This window comes from Mustela putorius, unplaced genomic scaffold, assembly GCF_011764305.1.
Source record: "Mustela putorius furo isolate JIRA1106 unplaced genomic scaffold, ASM1176430v1.1 tig00003898_pilon_pilon_pilon, whole genome shotgun sequence".
Taxonomy (NCBI): Eukaryota; Metazoa; Chordata; class Mammalia; order Carnivora; family Mustelidae; genus Mustela; species Mustela putorius.
In genome coordinates this window covers 8,850,651-8,867,085 of record NW_025422047.1, presented here as the reverse complement: position 1 = coordinate 8,867,085, position 16,435 = coordinate 8,850,651, and the positions used below count along the sequence as shown (strand labels likewise).

The 16,435-nt window shown below is 52.0% G+C and overlaps 1 protein-coding gene across 2 annotated transcripts in view; it reads left to right on the top strand.

Annotated features, from left to right (window-relative positions):
• The window catches only part of PLA2G4E (phospholipase A2 group IVE), a 62,156-nt gene extending 46,709 nt beyond the window's left edge, over positions 1-15,447 (top strand). For both annotated transcript variants that reach the window (XM_004751175.3, XM_045067817.1), the window contains exons 10-20: positions 35-72; positions 1,782-1,917; positions 3,192-3,328; positions 5,444-5,666; positions 8,379-8,493; positions 9,014-9,151; positions 9,415-9,522; positions 10,081-10,284; positions 11,133-11,299; positions 12,696-12,879; positions 13,359-15,447. In XM_004751175.3, the coding sequence (XP_004751232.1) occupies positions 35-72; positions 1,782-1,917; positions 3,192-3,328; positions 5,444-5,666; positions 8,379-8,493; positions 9,014-9,151; positions 9,415-9,522; positions 10,081-10,284; positions 11,133-11,299; positions 12,696-12,879; positions 13,359-13,579 (1,671 nt within the window). In that variant the 3' untranslated portion in view covers positions 13,580-15,447. The remainder of the gene's footprint in view (positions 1-34; positions 73-1,781; positions 1,918-3,191; positions 3,329-5,443; positions 5,667-8,378; positions 8,494-9,013; positions 9,152-9,414; positions 9,523-10,080; positions 10,285-11,132; positions 11,300-12,695; positions 12,880-13,358) is intronic.
• Positions 15,448-16,435: the final 988 nt, after the last annotated feature.

The following is a 16,435-nucleotide window of genomic DNA, read 5'->3' as shown; positions in this document are numbered from 1 at the left end:
ATCCCTGAAAAGTTGTTCCTCTTTCTCTTCCCAGGGCGAGGACTGTGAATTACACATGAAGTCTACACCCTGGTAAAGCACCCTCCTTCTGTCTACCCCTCTGATTTACTAGAACTGAGGGAGGGAAATGAGATTTTGACTTGCATTGCCCTGATGTCTCACCAGGCTGAGCATCTTTTCATGGGCTTATTGGCCAGGTTTATATCTTTTGGGAGAAATGTCTATTCAGATCCTTTGTCCATTTTTAAAGTGGGTTACTTGCCTCTTGTTAAGTTGTAAAAGTTCTTTTTATATTCTGTATACAAGTCCCTTGTTGGAGAGATGATCTGCAAATATTTTCTCCTATTCTGGAGGTTGTCTTTATACAATCTTGACGATGTCCTTGGGCGCAAATGCATTTTGAACTTTGGTAATGTCTAGGGCATGCGTATTTTTTCTTTTGTCACCTGTGCTTTTGGCATTATGTTTCAGAAATTATTGCCTCATCCAAGGTCATGAGGATCCCCTGCTTTCTTCTAAGAGTTCTTATGGCTTTAGCTCTCACATTTAGGTCTATGACAGATTTTGAGTTAATTTGTATATACAGCATGAAATAGGGATACAGCTTCGTTCTTTTGCATGTGAATCTCCAGTTGTCCCAACACCATTTGTGGAAAAGACTATTCTTTCCCCTCTGAGTTGTCTTGGCACCCTTGCCAAAAATCAGTGATCTGACAAGAGGGATACTCAGCAACTATCAACCAGTGTTGTTATTACTGTTGTTTTATTATTTATTTTTCATTGAGGCCAAGGAAAGAGGTATTTCCTCACAGTTGTGTCTGTAGGCCTGCATACAACACGGAGGAAACACCATTTCAGGGCTCCCAGGCTCTGCTTTCAAGGACATATGATCTGGTTGGTGACTCGGGTAACTGAGTAAGGCTCAGTTCCGAAATTGTCAATGGTCAGTCACCCAGAGTCCCAGGGGAATCGAGCCTGGAAGGACACCAGGGACGGACATAGGCAGAGGGAGGAAGGTTCTGGTAAAGCCAAGGGCTGCACAAAGCCTCAGAACCCGGACTGCTTCTGGGATCTGAAAGCCTGTGGCCCCTTCTAAGAAGCAGCAAACAGCGAGGGCACACAGAGCAGCTAGGCTCTTGGCTGCCAGGCCAGGATCCTGGACGTGTCCAGGGAAGGAAGGTGGTCAAAAGAAGGCAAGTGTTGGACATGCTTCGGCAACTCCTGCTCCACCTGCCTTGTGGACCTATAGGGATGAGAGGGTGACATCAGGAATACGAGGGTTTTCATAGTTACACAAACACACAGAAGGATTATTTACTCCAGGAGCAGGGAGAACTTACCAAAGAACATGAACTCCACAGGAAAGCCCTTACTGTAGAGCCTGGTCCAGAGGGATTGGCCAAAAGAATCCCAGGGCTCCCTGTTACCCATGTGTAGCCTCAGGTCATGGAAGATGCCTGGGGGAAGTCTTCCTGGGCTTTCCAGATCAGGCTGAGGATACAGAGGGTTGCATGAGCCCCCAATTTTGCGGAGGACCTGCCTAAAGTGTCAGATAAGGGTTCAGTGGCTTTCCGTTTGTCAGTCTCCTTAAGTACGGAAGACAGTGCTGGGAGGTAAGCACAATTAGCCCCATTTTACAGATGAGAGAGGAGAGACTCTAAGTCACAGGAAAGGTATATGGCAGAACCTGGTTTCAAGCCTATGACCCACTGACCCTAAAGATATGTCTTTGTGGTGGTGAAGTCTGCAAGCCTGCTTCTCAGGATCCTCTGTCCCCATAGCCCTCAGACGCTGGACGTGCGGCTGGGCTTCAGCCTGTGCCCCGAGGAGCAGGAGTTCCTGGAGAAGCGGAGAGTCGTGGTGGCCGAGGCGCTGCAACAGGTTTTGCAGCTGGAGGAGGACCTGTCTGCGGACGAGGTGGGTAAGCAGGGGCCTGCCCGCCGGGGCTTCATCCCCCTCTAAGCTGAGCTTGTCCTGCCCACACTGCACACTGCCACCTGCCCCCAAGCCCTTCTCTGCTCCAGAGTGGCTTCACCACTGCCTTTCCTGGGTCCCCAGCGGAGGGCTGTGCTGAATGTGATTAAGTTGTGTGTTTGCAAGGGGAGGGGCGGGGAAGGCAAAGCCGAGAGAGAAAGGAAGGAGTGTCCCTCCCCATCCCTGCTCCTCCCCAGGCACTGAACAGATCCCAAGGGGACTTATGAGGTCTTACACAGGACACAATGGTGCCTCCCCACCACTCCCCCCAGCCAGGAAAACAGCTGAAGCCCTACTATCTCCAATCAAAAGGCCCTGGGCTCTTTGTTCCTCAATTCTCTCTTCCCCCCAAATAGGCGCACAATACGAACCCCCCCCCAGAAAAAAACAACAGTCAGTGGCACACTACAGAGAAGCCCCTTCCCCTGCAGGGCAGGCTTCTTCCCACAGGCAGAGAGTGTGCCTTTGTTAGGGCCCTTTGTCACCTCCCAGGTATGGACAGGTCTACACCCTGCCCTCCCCACACCAGGCAGCAGGTCACCCTCCAAGTGCCAGAGGATGGAGACCTTGTGCCCGAGGACGGTTGCGATGGGACTTTAGTGGACAGAAGGATCTTACCATCCCTGCTCAAATAGAGTACATCTTGGCAAGGATCCCCCTCCCCACTCTCCCCTCTTTAGAGGAAAACCCCAAGGCCATTTTCAACCTTTGTGAGTCCAGAGGTGACAACCTCGCTCCTTCCCACGTCAAGAATTCAGTGATTCCAGCTGTTGTACATACAGTGTATACTGAGCACCTGTCACGGGCCAGGTCTGGGCCAGGTACCCCCATAGCACATCCTTGCATAGGAGGAGCTGTTAGGGAATCGCCCACTAGCTGGGTCCTCAAGCGAGTCCCTCAGCCCCCTGGATCCCGGTGTCATCACCTGTTAACTGAGGGCTAGACTAACTGTGCAAAGAACTCTTCCAGCCACTACATGCTGATTGACCAAGCTGTGTGACGCCCCGGCACCATTTATGCTCACCAACTACTGAGTTTGGAGGGAAGATCTAATTCTAGCCCTGTGAAAGGCCATTTTCAGGTCACTTTAGTGCCTTGTGCTCTGCTGTCTGTAGCCAGTCCTCCCGCCTCCACCATTCTTTCTAAGCTTCCGTGGGTCAGTCTGTGTCTTCTCCCTCCCCGCACGGCCCCAACAGTCTGCCTCTGTGTGCTCCCAGGTACCGCTGATCGCCATCATGGCCACTGGGGGTGGGACAAGATCCATGACCGCCATGTATGGCCACCTGCTGGGGCTGCAGAAGCTGAACATCCTGAACTGTGCCAGCTACATCACTGGCCTGTCTGGGGCCACCTGGTAAGGAGCTGGCTGCCACTGCCCAGTGGAGCCCAGAGCAAGCACTAAAGAGGCTGACCAGGGTCTCTGGTGAAGCTTTCCCTGCCCCAAGGTAGTGTGACTCACAAAACTGGGAGGCTCTACCCCTTACAGCTGTGTGATGCTGGGCAGCAGCTTCACTTCTCGGAGTCTCAGTTTCTGAATCTGTAAAATGGGTATAACTAGTATTGACCCCATGGGGTCATTGAGCGAGACTCTCCCAGTCCTGGGTGCCTTGGGGCTGTGGCAGGGATCTGGGAATATGGTAGTTAAGAGTTGTGACCCACTCCTACCATTGACCCATCCTGTTGGGAAGAAATAGCTGCCTTCTCCAACCATGCCAGCTCTCCTAGGCTGTGTAGAGCTGGCCCAGCTGCTCTAGCTGCCCTGACCCCAGCCTACCACCCCCATCCTTGCCCCTCCCTCTGCCCTGGTGCCTTTTTCACTCTCTGCTGGTAAGCAAGGAGAATGAGTCCCCCGAACATGAGGCCAGTATTCATATGCCTAGGACCCACAGTGCTTGTAGAAGCCCAGAAAAATGTTTTACCTTCTTTTAAGATCAGGGGAAAAAAAAAAAAAAAAAAACTTCTTGCCCAAGAACAAATATAACATTATTATATTTATTTTTATACAACAATCATAAAACATGTTTCATATTTTTATGGTGGACGGGGCCCACATGAGGTCATAGCAGGGGACCCTGGAACAAAATGGCTGCATCTTCTGTCAGGGACTGGTAGGCCTCTGAGCCGTTAAGGTCCCAAGTGGCCCCTCACCCTGGAGGAGCTCTAGGAACTTATATTTGAGCAGTAGATGTGAATTTGCCCTAGGAAGGCCAAGGGCTGCTAGTGTGTCAGAAACTCTGTGGCTTCAGCCCAGATGGGACAGAAGGACAGCTGACGTTTGTTGGCATGGCCTGTGGGTAGTACAATAAGGAGATAAAAGTTGCTTCCATCAGGGCTGAGGGGCATCTGCATCCTTCTGGCCCTGCCTGACAAGCAGGAGACTGGAAGGAACTTGGTGGGTGGGGAGGGGGTACTGTAGGGGAAGAGGGAAGCATCTCCTGGCCTGGGAAAGCACTGGGAAGTATCCTTTTAAAATCAATCATTTGTGATGGTTTTGAAATCTTTTAAACATGTAAAAATAAGAGTAAATCTTACGGAGAGCGGGGTGCTTTTTGTCCATGAAATCTCTTGACCAATCCCTACCTTCCCGGACCAGAAACAAGCCCTGTGAAGGAAGAGGTCACTGTTCAGATACAGTGACACTGCAGACAAGGTCACCCAGGGCACGGGGGTTCCAAGGTGCTGTCCTGACTTCAGCAGAAAAGCTAGCTCCAGGCCAAGAAGAGACCTGGGGCTACAGGGGTCACTGTTTTTGTTTTTGTTTTACTCCTTCCCATTGCCCATGTATAAGTTCAGAAGAAGCAGGGGAAATAAATCTTTAGCCAGCACTGTAATTATGGGAATGGATGCAACGAAGTGGAAACAGTCCAGGATTTGGAATCAGCCAAACCTGGGTTCCAATGTTGGCCTCACCACTCCATGACCCAGCATACACTTCGTCCTGGCCACTGTTTGAGCCTCTTTAAATTGCATTAACTCATGCAACCTTCACAATAACTCTTTGAGGTAGGTGCAGTGCTAATTCTCTCCGTTCTACAGATGGGGAAACTGATGGACGAGCAGTTAGATAACTTGCCCAGGATTACACAGTTAGTGAGTGGCAGAGTGTGGTTTTGAACACAGGAAGATCTTGGTCCAGAATCCTTGCTCTTTTTTTTTTCCCCCTCCCCACTAAGCAGGGAGCCCAATGCAGGCTCCATCCCAGGACCCTAGTGACCCAAGCTGACGGCAGATGCTTAAGCAACTGAGCTACCCAGGTGCCCCCAGCAGCCTCACTCTCAAGCAACATGCTATACCTGGCCCACTGTAGCCATTGTGACTATGATTAAAAATGTCCACCCCTTCCCTCCAGGCTCCTCTCCTGATGAGTTAGGGTCTCCCACGATCTGTCCACCTTCTCTCTGGCCAGGGCCCAGAGTTGATTGGACCAGTACTGGCTCAGTTCTATCCCCGTGTGTGTGTCTCTCTCCAGGACCATGGCTACCTTATACCGTGACCCTGACTGGTCCTCCAAAAACCTGGAGCCTGCCATATTGGAGGCACGGAGGCATGTGGTCAAGGACAAGATGCCTGCCCTGTTCCCAGACCAGCTGGCCAAATTCCAGGAAGAGCTTCGGCTGCGTAGTCAGGAAGGCTACAAGGTCACCTTTACAGATTTCTGGGGCCTGCTGATCGAGGCCTGTCTGGGGGATGAGGTAGGTGCTTAGCTTCTTCTGAGGTCCAGCCTGCCCTAGCTGATGACCTGCTCTCTTTCTTCATCAGGGGGTTCTGGACTTAACTTCTCAGAAGAAGGAAGTTAGCTGAGACCTGCAAATTCAACTGTGGGTCATAGGAAACATGAGGTTCCCAAGCACATGATGGAGGAGGATTGTGGAATTGGCTTGCCACATCCCTTTAGTGTATGACTGAGACCCTTGGGGTGGTGATGGCTTAGGAACAGTCCTGCAGATTGGCGGCATGTCCTCTGGGCCATGTCAAATTACCACAAGAGAACAGGGGGAGGGAGCTGGAGGAGGCTGGACAGACATCAGACTGATACAAGTCTGACCCCAAGTGGAGGAGAGAGGGAAGAAGGGCTGGGTGGAAGCATCCAGGACTGCTGATCTAGAAGGTTCAGTAAGTCCGTTGGATAGGCCTCTAGACAAGCTGCTGGTCAGAGGAGTTTGGGGCCCTCCATGGACATAAATGCGCATGCCTCAGGATCCCTCCTGCTCTTAGATATGTGCTGGGAGCAGCCCAAGCCTTGTGACCCCAGCACAAACTCAGTGCAAACTGGGAGGCCCTTAGTTGATTATACTCCTTGTAGCTGAAGATCTGTAGGGCCCCTTCTCATGGCTGCCTTATAGAGGTTGTGCCCAGAAGTTCCTCCCTGCTCTGAGATCCAACAATCCGAGCACCGTGTGCCCAAGAAGAGAAACAGTCTGTATTGGGGGCTCTCAGCTGCTGGGGCACTCCTTGCAAGGTTGTGGAGCAGTGGCATTGAGGGGAACACTCTCAGTGGTTCAGTGAACACCCAGACTCTTCCAGCTGCACAGGCCCTGGGGAGGGACCAGCTGTGGCTGTCACTTGTCCCAAAGCAGAGCTTCCCACCTAATTTCTCTCCAGACCTGCAGTTCTCAGTCCCACTCCCAAAAGGCTCTGAGGAGTTCTGAATTCCAAATACAGCTTGCCAGGAAACGGAAGGATAACAAATTATATTCTAGGTGGTCTGTAGAGAGATGAAGGTCATCTCTGAAGTGATAGATGACCTGAACTTCATCTTGGAAGTGCATTTATTCTTTCATTTTTTTTTTTCTTTCAAAAAAATTAAGTACCTCCCGCATGTCAGAAACTATGCCAGGCAATGGGGGTTTGGAACTAAGGCACTCACAGCTTTTGGTGGGTCCCACCCACCCTCCCCCTCGATAACCACCATCTAATCTGTGCTTATGATGAAGCAGGACAGGTGGAGACTGAAGGAGTTGGCCTTTGGGTTTAGGCAGGTTGGGGTTTAAATCCGAGTCCTGCTCTGTGCCATTCCTTAAATGGAAACTACATCTATAAGGGGTAGTTAATATTTCAAACAATACTTAGTGCCCCATGTGATGAGGAGGAAAGCACCCAGGCTACTGACAACAGACATCTGAGTGTTGCCTGGGGTGGAGTAGGAGGAGGAGCCAAGGTTCCCAGGAGGGCAAGTGTAGGATTGAAATTTGGAGGTCTCTACTATTCCACTCTGGCCAAGGCAGGAGCCTCTTCCCCTCGGACTCCTCTGACCGTGAGTGTAGACTGCATTCTTCCCTGAGTCTACAGTTTTCTCCACTTCCAGGACTCAGCTTTGCAGTGCCCAGATCTCTGGGCCATTATGAAAGGCGCCCTGCTTGCCTTTCAAGGGAGGCCCAAGAGTTGTTTGCCCCACATGTATGTTTAGCATCCCACACAAGGTCAGGGGCCTTCACACACCTGAATAACCCTGGATGGTCACCCAGCAGGCAGCTGCATAGAGCCTAAGGTCAGAGCGTGGCCCTCTAACCCCTCACCTGGCCTGTCTACAATGGTTGATTCATTTCAGTAGGTGGCCTGGCTGTTCTGCAGGGACAGGGAGGCCGCAGTTCCCCCACAGGGCACAAGAGGGCACCCATGACTGGCTACTGCTGACTCCCCTCTGATTTGGCAGCACCATGTTCTGGGGACTCAGAGGGACCTTAGCTGCCAGCTGACCTTGGCTGCCAGCTAGTGCACCATTTCCAAGCCTTTTGTTTAGATATTTTAAAAAGGTTTTATTTATTTATTTGATAGAGAGACACAGCAAGAGAGGGAACCCAAGTAGGAGAAGTGGGAGAGAGAGAAGCAGGCTTTCCACCGAGTGGGGAGTCCGACGCAGGGCTCGATCCCAGGACCCTGGGATCATGACCCAAGCCAAAGGCAACCGCTTAACTGACTGAGCCACCCAGGTGCCCCTGTTCAGATTTTTTTTTTTTAAAGCAGCTTTCCTCCTCCTTCCCAAACAAATTTTATGAGGGAGCCCAACATGCAAAAGCAGAGAAGAAAAATGCACCTGCTCCTGGGTATGTTGGGTGGAAGATGATGGGGATGGAGAGGGACAGTGGTGGCCTTTTCCACCTCTACTTTTTCCTTCTCTGGTCCTTGAGACACCAGGAGAATCTTGGGACTCTGAGGGACAGCCCTAAACTGTAGATTCACCCCCACTCCCGTCCATGTGTCTGGGATGGTGAATAGCCCAGAGACGAGCGAACATTCTCTGGGTACATTTTAAGAGCAGGTTTGAGTGGTGTCAGCTGGGATCTGCACAGTGGCCGGATGGGCTCAGGAGCCAGGAAATGGCCTGCTGGAGGTCCAGACCATCCCCCTTACTCTGCACTGCCTCCAGGCTGCCTGTGCTTCTTCACCATTTCATGTCCCCACAGAGAAATGAATCCAAACTGTCAGATCAGCGTGCTGCTTTGTGCCAGGGCCAGAACCCCCTGCCCATCTACCTCACCATCAATGTCAAGGATGATGTAAGCAACCAGGATTTCAGAGGTAACACTGGTGGCTAGTTTATAAGGGGGTCCCTTCTCAGCAGGCAGAAGTACCCAGGGGCCCAGCACACGCCCAACCCACCACATTTGCCCCCTCCACCTCAACTTGGCTACCCCTTCTGTGTGGATGGATCAGACTGGTGGGGGCTTGTGGCTTTTCTAGGAGCAGAGGTTTGATGGGAAGGGGGTAGTAAAGTTAAAAAAGGGAGGGGGTTCTAAATATTTCTCAAGGTTCCCAGTCTGAGGGACTCTAGAAACCTGCTCTGCCTGCTTCTAGGTCAGTTGTGAGCTCGGTTTATCCAGTTTGGTGGAGCAAACTAGCCATGCAGGTGACAAAGCAGTCCGACTGGCCAGCAGTAGCCAGTCTTGGGCGCCTCCTTGTGCCCTGTTGGGGGAACTGTGGTCTCCCTGTCCCTACCAGCCCCCGCGCTCCATGCCCCTGATCTGTAGGAACCCTGAGGAGGGAGGGTGGGGCTCTCAAGGCCTGAGACTGACACGCCACCCTTCTGCCCCCCATGCAGAGTGGTGCGAATTCTCCCCTTACGAGGTAGGCCTGCAGAAGTACGGGGCCTTCATCCCCACCGAGCTCTTCGGCTCTGAGTTCTTCATGGGGCGGCTGATGAAGAGGCTCCCAGAGTCGCGGATGTGCTACATGCTAGGTGACTCCTGGGCGGGGGGGGGCAGGGGAAGGCCCGTTCCTTTCCCTCAGGATCTTGTCCTGGGTTCGGGTGTTGGTTTGGGTTATCCCTTGAGAATGGGACCCTCCTGCATTTGCCGGGGCGGGGGTGGGGGAGACCAAAGTCTGTCTCACCCCCTGAGCAGCCTGACTGGGAGGGAACATCAAGGTCAAGGGAGAAGCAGGCAGTGTTTGGGTGGCTGGGGCTCTGGGGCAGAGCCACTCACGGCTGGTCCTGCTCCCTAGGCTTGTGGAGCAGTATCTTCTCCCTAAACTTGCTCGATGCCTGGAATCTGTCCCAAAGCTCGGAGGAGTTCTTCCACAGGTGGACAAGGGAGAAAGTTAACGACATCGGTGGGTGACCCCACTGGCTTCCCCTCTTTGGTTGGGGGATGTAGGGGTGGGGGGTGGATAACAAACCAAGGCCCAATCCACCTGGCCACCGGTTTCAACGCCATGTCTGTGGTTCCAAGATGAGAAAGCAGCTAGGATGAGGTCGTCCTTGCCTGGAGGGGAGGGAGAGGGAGGCTCCATCACAAGCTTCAGGGGCCAGCCCTGGCCTAACTGGGCGGTGAGGGTGGGGGAGGGCCCAGCAGAGGGGCACAGTGCCCTGGATCCCGGGTAGGGATCCATGAGCACAGTGACAAGTGGCTCTTGTAGATTCCCTGTCTTCTCTGGGACGCCCCCCCACCCCGCAACTTACTTGTCATCACTGCTCTTCTCCTGTCCCTTGATCTCTCACCTGGGTCTTCCTGGCCCCAATGCCAGGGCCTTATCATCTCAGCAAGGACGGTGTGAGCCTCACTTCCAGTGGCTGAACCCTGGGTGTCAGGTAACCATGCAGGCTTTGCCTGGGCCGTCTGGGGACCCCAGCCCTTGTGACCTGCCTTCCGTCCTCCCTCTCCCCTGCAGAAGATGAGCCACTCCTGCCTGAAATCCCCAAATGTGATGCGACTGTCCTGGACACCTCGGTGGTGATCCCGGGGTCGTGGCTGTCCAACACTTTCCGCAGCATCCTCACCCACCGGGCCTTCGTGTCTCAGTTCCACAACTTCCTGCGGGGGTTACAGCTGCACACCGACTACCTCCAGAACAACCAGTTCTCCATGTGGAAAGGTAACCCTCCCTGGCTGCCCGCCCTGGCCTGGATAAAGGGGAAGGGCATGTTGAGGCTGCTGTGGAGAAAGGCTGGCAAAGCCCCTCTGGCCATGTTCTCTGGGGTCAGGGGTTGGGGGGGAGGCAGACTCTCTCCAGGGTGTCTTCCATGTTTGGCGAGGTTCTGAACATAGGTGCTGTACTGTTGGTATGTAATTACTTGAATCTGTACAAAAATCCCAGCAGGTAGAACTTGGGGAAATGTGGGCCTTGACTTGCTCTCATTGTGCTCTGGGGGCCCCTTTTAATGGGAATGGTGCCCTCTGAGGGTGCAGCAGGGATGACCCAGCTCAAGAACCCCCAACATGGTAAGTGGCGGGGCCAGGTCTTAAAACATGGTCACGGAGCTTCAACTCGGTGCCCCCTCCCCTTCCTGCTAAGGCTTGAAGATTGACTTGCCCCTGTCTTTGGAATTTTCTTGGCTACAGCCTGCCAGTGGCTGCTTTGGCCTGGCCTAATGATGCTCATTCTCCCTGTCTGGGGCAGAAAGGGCAGCTGGCTCTGGGCCCAGCGTGTGCACTGATTTATAAGATATTGTTATACCCCTGCAATCCCAAATCTCTGTGTCTAAGTCAGAAGAGTTTTTATCTGTGTTGTAGCAAAGACTTGCTACAGCCCCCAGGATAATGCCCTTCTGTATCAGCCCCCACCCCAAGGGGCACTGGGACTCATGGGGGGGGGTGTTCCTGGCTGGAAGGGGTTAGGCCCGGGACCCAGCCCAGGTGAAGGAGCTCCAGTCAGGGTGTTCCCTCCATCCGCTAAGATCAGGGCACCAAGGCATGACGGTAACTGTAAATCCTGGCTTTCAGACACAGTGCTGGATGGCTTCCCGAACCAGCTGACAGAGTCTGTGAACCACCTGTGCCTGTTGGACACCGCCTTCTTCGTCAACTCCAGCTACCCGCCCCTCCTGAGGCCTGAGAGAAAAGTGGACCTCATCATCCATCTCAATTACTGTGCTGGGTCCCAGACAAAGGCAAGTGTGACAAAGAAATGCTCCTGCCCACTGGAAGGCCACTCGGTTGTGGGATCTCCCAGGACCGAGCTCCCACAAAACTGGGAAATGGGAGAACAGACTTTCCCCCACGGGCCCCAAGACTTAGCATCTGAGAGACTCAAGCTGTTCTACCTGGCGTGAGGTTAGCCATTCAAACCTCTTGGGACGGGGGCGGGGGGTGGACGTTGGGCAGCCGGCTGGCCCTCACATGCAGCGTGGGTTTTAAGGAGCAAATTCTAGTTTTACTTCAAGCAATTTTATGATCTGAGCATTTGCTGTATTTGGCCATTCATTAGCTGCAAAAAAAAAAAAAGGAGTTTTTAAAAATAACTTTAATGGGGGTGCCTGGGTGACTCAGAAGGTTAAGCCTCTGCCTTCAGCTCAGGTCATGGTCCCAGGGCCCTGGGATCGAGTCCCACATCGGGCTCTCTGCTCAATGGGAGCCTGCTTCTTTCTCTCCCTCTGCCTGTCATGTCCTCTGTTTGTGATTTCTCTCTGGCGAATAAATAAATAAAATCTTTAAAAAAATAATTTAATGGAGTCCAGTCCATTCTAAAGTTTTGTACCACTCCAAGAGTTTATAACGTCCTATTTTTAAAATAACCACATTGCCCTTTTCCGCAGGAAATAGGGCCCTCCATGAGATTATATGAAAAGCCAGGATCAGAGGTTTTTATTTATTTTTCTCTATTTACCTTTGAAAAGTTCTGGCCTTTTAAGGGGGAAAAACTGTTTTTTGGTCTCCTTTACTATAGTGCTAGCCTGAAGCCTAGGAAACGGGCTTACAGACAGAGGACCAGCAGGACACCAATGATAAGGACTCAAGTGTATAAATGAGTAACGCTGTGCTTTCCTACCTGTGCTCTCACTTGATCTTTACCCCAGCCAGCTCTTTGAGGTAAATGGCACAGTCAGGAAACAGGCACAGAGAGGGGAAGTGGCTTGCTTGAGATCGCACAGCTAGTGTGCTTGGAACACAGGGTGAGGGCAGAAGTAAGGGGATTCTGATGTTCTCAGTCCACTGCTCTTTCTATTATATCAGACCTTTCAGAGTCCTTTCCAGCCTTGTGGCCCTTTGTCCGTTCCAAAGGCCATGCCCATCTCACAGGAGCCTGGCCAGACGTGGCCTAGCTCCAGTCACCCTCAGTCTGCCTCCCAGGTCTGTGTTTTGAGTGAAGCATCCTTGAAAGGGCTTCTCTCCACCTTCAGAAGGAGCTTACAGTTGGACACACACCAACCTACCGCCTCAGGCCCTTTGTTCCAAAAATAGCACAAAGAGGCAAAGCCATGTGAGACCTGAATTGTTGTCTGGGGGATATCAGGAAGCTGGAACTAAGAACTCCGTGTTGCTTACCCACCCCACCTCTCATTCCAGCCCATGAAGCAAACCTGTGAGTATTGCTCGGTGCAAAACATCCCCTTCCCCAAATACGAGCTGCGAGAGGACGAGGAAAACCTCAAGGAGTGCTACTTGATGGAGAATTCCCAGGAGCCTGATGCCCCCATCGTGCTTTTCTTCCCACTTATCAATGACACCTTCCAGAAGTACAAGGCCCCAGGTAAGCCGCCTCCGAGCTTGGTTCCCACCACCCGCTTGCTAGCCTTGGGCTGAGAGCTCCTGTGTTTAGCCCAGCCCCATCATCTATCTGACTGTACTAGCAGGGAAGCCCAGCTCCCCTCTAGCCTGAACCAACCTTGGCTTTGGGAAGAAAGCAAAGCCCCTCCCCTGCGTGAGCCAGCAATGTCATCCTCTGCTCTTTCGGTCATTCAGCATTTATCCACATCCCACTAGGTGCCCCGTGCTGTGTCCTGCTAGGGTGGCCCTAAGATAGGCAAGCTGCATCTCTCCTCTGGGGAGGGTGGAGGTGTGCACATGTGCGCATGTGTGTGCATGGGTGCTCGTGTACGTGGGCGCCCATGTGTATGTGGTTTTCGCACAAGTGTGAGTACCCACGTAGGAGGGGCAGGCCATGGGGAGAGATACAGAAGCAAATCATTACAACCCTCTGTGTATAGCAAGTCCTTCTGCTGCCTCCAGGTGTGGAGCGAAGCCCTGAGGAGCTGGAGCAGGGCCACGTGGACATTTATGGCCCCAAAACCCCATATGCTACCAAGGAACTCACATACACAGAGGCCGCCTTTGACAAGCTGGTGAAGCTCTCTGAGTACAACATCCTGAATAACAAAGACAAGCTTCTTCAGGCCTTGAGGCTGGCGGTGGAGAAGAAGAAACGCCTGAAGAGCCAATGTCCCTCCTAAGTTGCAGCAAGCCTCACCGATCCTATGTCTGCTTCTAGGGTCAGAGGCGCCGAGCCCATGGGGGCTGACCGGCTTGCACTGCCGGCTCTGCTATCTGGCGAGGGGTGTAGGCAGGCTGACCTGGGCTTTCTATCAAAAAAATAAAAATTTAAACAAGTTGAGGGAGATAGAGAGAGAAGGAGACAAAGGAATACAACGTAGGCAAGTGTTGGGATTTTAGACCTGCAGGAATTTTTTTTTTTAAACCTGTCCCTGCAAGGAAGGGGGTCCCATAGCCACAGGGTCCCACACATCCCCAAAGTGTGGAGAATAAAATCGTGGCCTGTGGAAAAGACTGGTTCCCCCAGAGACCTCAGCCTGCGAGCTGGAGCTCAAAGCCTCCTCCACTCAACTCCTCCCAGACTCCTGGCATAGAGGGCCTCCAGGAATAAATAAGGGGAGGAACCTGAGGAGTATGGCGGGCTCTCTGGAAAAATGCCTTTTTAAATTAAAGGCAATCATGATTTTTATAGGCTATTACATTTTGTGGTTTTCATTGTTTAGAATCAGGGTGTTCATAGATAATGTGAAGCCAGAGCATCTAGACCGAGCACTGGTCTCTTCAACAACAAAGCCAGACTAGGTAGGTGACAAGTCTCAGTGGCCTCTCTCTAGCCGCTCTGAGCCCCAGGACCGGTGATCCCTGGGATCTCAACCAGGCAGCCTCATCTGAGCACCCATGAAAATGCCAGGCAAAGCCCGAGTTTGCAGCTCAGGCTCACCAAACAAGGATCGGGGGGTGCAACTCAGGGACGTCTGAGCAGGTAAATGGAGTCAGGCTTCGGGCTAGCGCTCGCCGACCAGCCTGCTCCAGGAGCACTTCTCCATTCCCTTCTCACCTTCCTCTCCTATTTTCAGGTGGGATTATTTATTTCTAAATGGGATTCCTCTTATCTATCATGTAAAAAACGCTGTGGCCAGTATACCCAAAGCTCTCAGAGAGTCAGGAGTCACGAGTCAAGGAGAGAACAAACAAGGAAACCCTTCAGGGAGTAGGTTAGCCCTGAGGAAGAAACGCGTCCAGAGTGCCGGCAGCCAAATCACTGGGAAAACCCTGGGACACAGAGAAGCCCAGCAAAGTGTCCAGGCCTCCCATCAGGCTAGGAACATGACTAAAGAAATAGGTCACCTGAGTCATAGAGAAGCCCAGGCCGATGGAAGGTGTGACCAGAAAGGCATGTGGTCCCCACGAGGCCCAGCAAACCTGGAAGACTTGGCCCTCTTTCCCGGCCTCTAGGAGATGATGAGTAGTGATAGGTAATGAAAGTTCAGAAAAATCGACTTTCAAAATCCATCCTTGCTACTCAAAGTGTAATGGGGACTCATCAGAAATGCAAAAGTTCAGGCTCCACCCCAGGTCTGCTGAATCAGAATCTGCATTTTCAGGAGATTCCCACCTCCCCTCTGCACCCCGTGGTGGAGCATGGAGCATCCCATGCTCCATTCCCATGAGACTACACATATTAAATTTGAATGGTGTAGATTTATGCCACACTCTCCTATAAGCTTGGAAAGCAGGAATCCATGAGTGCCCCTAAGCCACTGGTAAACAGGGCTCCTGGACCTGCGAAACTGGTCCCCGCCCAGATAATGCGGACCTGAGACACCGCCCATGCCCTCCGAGGGAGCAGCCAACAGCCTCAACCTTCACATCTTTTCTCTCCATCTGCAACAAACAGGCTCTCCTTAAATTAGAGTGAGCCACGCCGTAAGACCTGTTTGCTGGCCGGTGAAGACAGCCCTGCCTTGGATTCATCAAAGTGCGTACAATGAGGCTTATAAAACCATTGTATTATTTGATCACAGAATAAAATGGCCCTGTGGGTAAATGCTGTTGACTCATCTTCGCTCATCCAGTGCTACAAAACCAGCCGACTCCTGCCCTCACCCCTGCCTGGGCTTCTCACACACCACTGTGTTCTGTCCCCACGTCCCCGTGAAAACACTTCTCCCCAAGGTCACCAGCGTCCTAATTGCCAGATACACTGAGCCAAATGGCACCAGCCCTTTACAGGCCTTATCTTACTTGATTGTTCTCGGGATTTGGCACCGCAGCCCACTCCTGCTTCCTGAAACCATCCCTTCCCACGACTTCCTTGCCAACAGCAATTCAACTCTGTTCCGCCTGCAAATATTTCTTGCCTTCTCACTACATGCCAGTCACTGTGGTAGGCACTGGGACAATAAAAATGATTAACAACTGACCCCACACTTCAAGGAGCTTCCTTTTGGTCCCTCGTAGAAGGGCGTCATGAAAACAGAGCCTTGCGAGACAAAGGGAAAGTTCCATATTAGCGGTATACACATGGGGAATGCATTGGGGGCTGCCAACTAGGCTTCCGCCTAGAGGGAAGGGACCAGGTTTGCTGGACACCATCCATCCTGGTTTCCTTCCCACTTTCCAGCCCTTCCTGTTGTCTCACTGCCCCTGCCCTCCATTAACTGCTGGTATTCCCTGAGGTTCTCTCCTCAGCTCTCCTCTTTCCACTCTGTACTCCTTAGGCAATCTCATCTACACCCAGGACTTCAACTACCACTTCTATCTTGAAAATTCTCAAACCTTTAGCACTAGCCAAGCCAGTTTCCTAAGTTCTTGATTCGTGGATTCAAATACTATACCAGTTAGCATTATTTTTCATTACATAATCAAAAAGGTCAAGAAACTTTTGATCTTTTGATTCTTAAGAGTGTCATAAAGAAGATAGAAGAAATTGATTTCTCTATTTCTTAGCAGATACCCAGGTTCCTCTTAGCTCTTGCTTCTGCCATACTCAAGTTTGCCTTCTGGTCCAATATAGCTGCTAGAGCTCCACCCAT